At 60.1% G+C, this 1,788-nt stretch overlaps 1 protein-coding gene across 1 annotated transcript in view; it reads left to right on the forward strand.

The window, feature by feature from the left end:
- Positions 1 to 8: 8 nt before the first annotated feature.
- Positions 9 to 1,788, forward strand: part of PCDH12 (protocadherin 12) — a gene marked incomplete at its 5' end in the record, with an annotated part of 9,574 nt that continues 7,794 nt past the window's right edge. The window contains 2 exon segments of the mRNA XM_009868891.1: positions 9 to 1,348; positions 1,350 to 1,743. Coding sequence (XP_009867193.1) covers positions 9 to 1,348; positions 1,350 to 1,743 — 1,734 coding nt within the window.

Below are 1,788 nucleotides of genomic sequence, written 5' to 3' on the forward strand. Positions count from 1 at the left end.
GGGAGCTGCACTCCTCATTCGACCTTGTGCTGACGGCCACTGATCACGGGGAGCCGCCAAAATCAGGTACCGCTTTAATTAAAGTCATTGTCCTTGACTCCAATGATAACAGCCCCGTCTTTGCAGAGAGCTCTTTGACAGTCGAGGTTCGGGAGGATGCTCTGCCTGGGACCCTCCTAGTGAAGGTCACGGCCACCGACCCCGACCAGGGTCCCAATGGGGAGATCGAGTACAGCCTGAGCAAGCACGCACCCCTGGAGGTGCTGAGCGCTTTTGGCATCGACGCCCGCACGGGCAGCATCATCCTGAAGAACCCGCTGGACTATGAGGATACCCACACCTACGAGCTGGACGTGCAAGCCCGGGACCTGGGTGCCAACCCCATCCCAGCGCACTGCAAGGTCCTGGTCAAAGTCCTGGACGTCAACGACAACGCCCCTGATGTCCATGTTACCTGGGCCTCACGGGAGCCAGTGCTCTCTGAAGCTCTCCCCAAAGACAGCTTTGTTGCTCTGGTGACGGCCAGCGACCCCGATTCGGGAAGCAATGGGCAAGTGCATTGCTCTCTCAGTCAAGGGTACGAGCACTTCAGGCTGAAGAGGACCAACAGCCACAGCTACGTGCTGATGACCAACGCTGCGCTGGACAGGGAGCTGCGTGCCGAGTACAACCTGACGTTGGTGGCACGGGACCAGGGTGACCTCTCCCTGGCTGTGCTGAAGCACCTCACTATCTGCATAAGCGACGTCAATGACAACGCCCCCTCCTTTGAGAAGGCCACTTATGAGGTCGTTGTTGCTGAGAACAGTGAACCTGCCTTCTTGCTCACAGTCCGTGCCACTGACCCTGACCTGGGTTTCAACGGGAAAGTCACCTACAGCATCCTGGATTCCTCTGCTCTGGGTCTGATCTCAATTGACCCCACCTCTGGGGATGTTTTTGCCCTCCAAGCTTTTGATTACGAGCAGGTGAGGAACCTGGAGTTCCTAGTGACCGCCGAGGATGGTGGTCACCCCAAGCTGGTGTCCAACGTCTCCATCAGGCTGGCTGTACTTGACCGGAATGACAATGCGCCCGTCATCACCGCACCGGCACTGGTGGGAGGCGTGGCCACACTCTCCGTCCTAGTCAGCGTGGAGACAGGGTGCTTCTGGGTGGTCGCTGGGAACGGGAGCGCCCAAGGGACTGCAGCAGTGACCAATGCAACCCTCGTGTCGTGTGCCAGCGCTCCCTTCCTCTTCACCATCACAGCCAGGGATGCGGACTCCGGCATCAACGCAGCTCTCCGGTATGATCTGGTGGGTGGGGATGACGCTGGGCTTTTCATCCTGGACCCTCTCTTGGGACAGGAAAAAAAAAGCCAACGCCAGCGGCCTGGCCGGCAGCGAGCGGGAGCTGTTGGTCCGGGTGAGCGATGAGGGGGACGTGCCCTTGCACACCCTGGCCCGGGTGCGCTTAGCTTTCCGGCATCACGGGGCATTCTCCAAAATCTCGGCCCAGGATCCGGGGTGGCTGAGCTCCTCTGTGGTGGTCATTATCTGCCTGGCTGCTCTCCTGGGCGGCTGCCTTCTCCTCTTGGCTTTAACCCTGTCTTTGCGCAAGAAGGACAAGAAGGACGGCATGGCCTACAACTGCAGGGAGGCGGAGGATGCCCGCAGGCAGCAGCAGCTCAAGAAGCCTCACAGGCAGATCCAGAAGACCGACATCCACCTTGTCCCGCTGCTCTGGGGCCGGCCCCGAGAGGCTGAGTCCCCCCGAACCCTGTGCCAGGAGGATCTGCCCGGCACA

The sequence above is a fragment of the Apaloderma vittatum genome, unplaced genomic scaffold, assembly GCF_000703405.1.
Source record: "Apaloderma vittatum isolate BGI_N311 unplaced genomic scaffold, ASM70340v1 scaffold25584, whole genome shotgun sequence".
NCBI lineage: Eukaryota > Metazoa > Chordata > Aves > Trogoniformes > Trogonidae > Apaloderma > Apaloderma vittatum.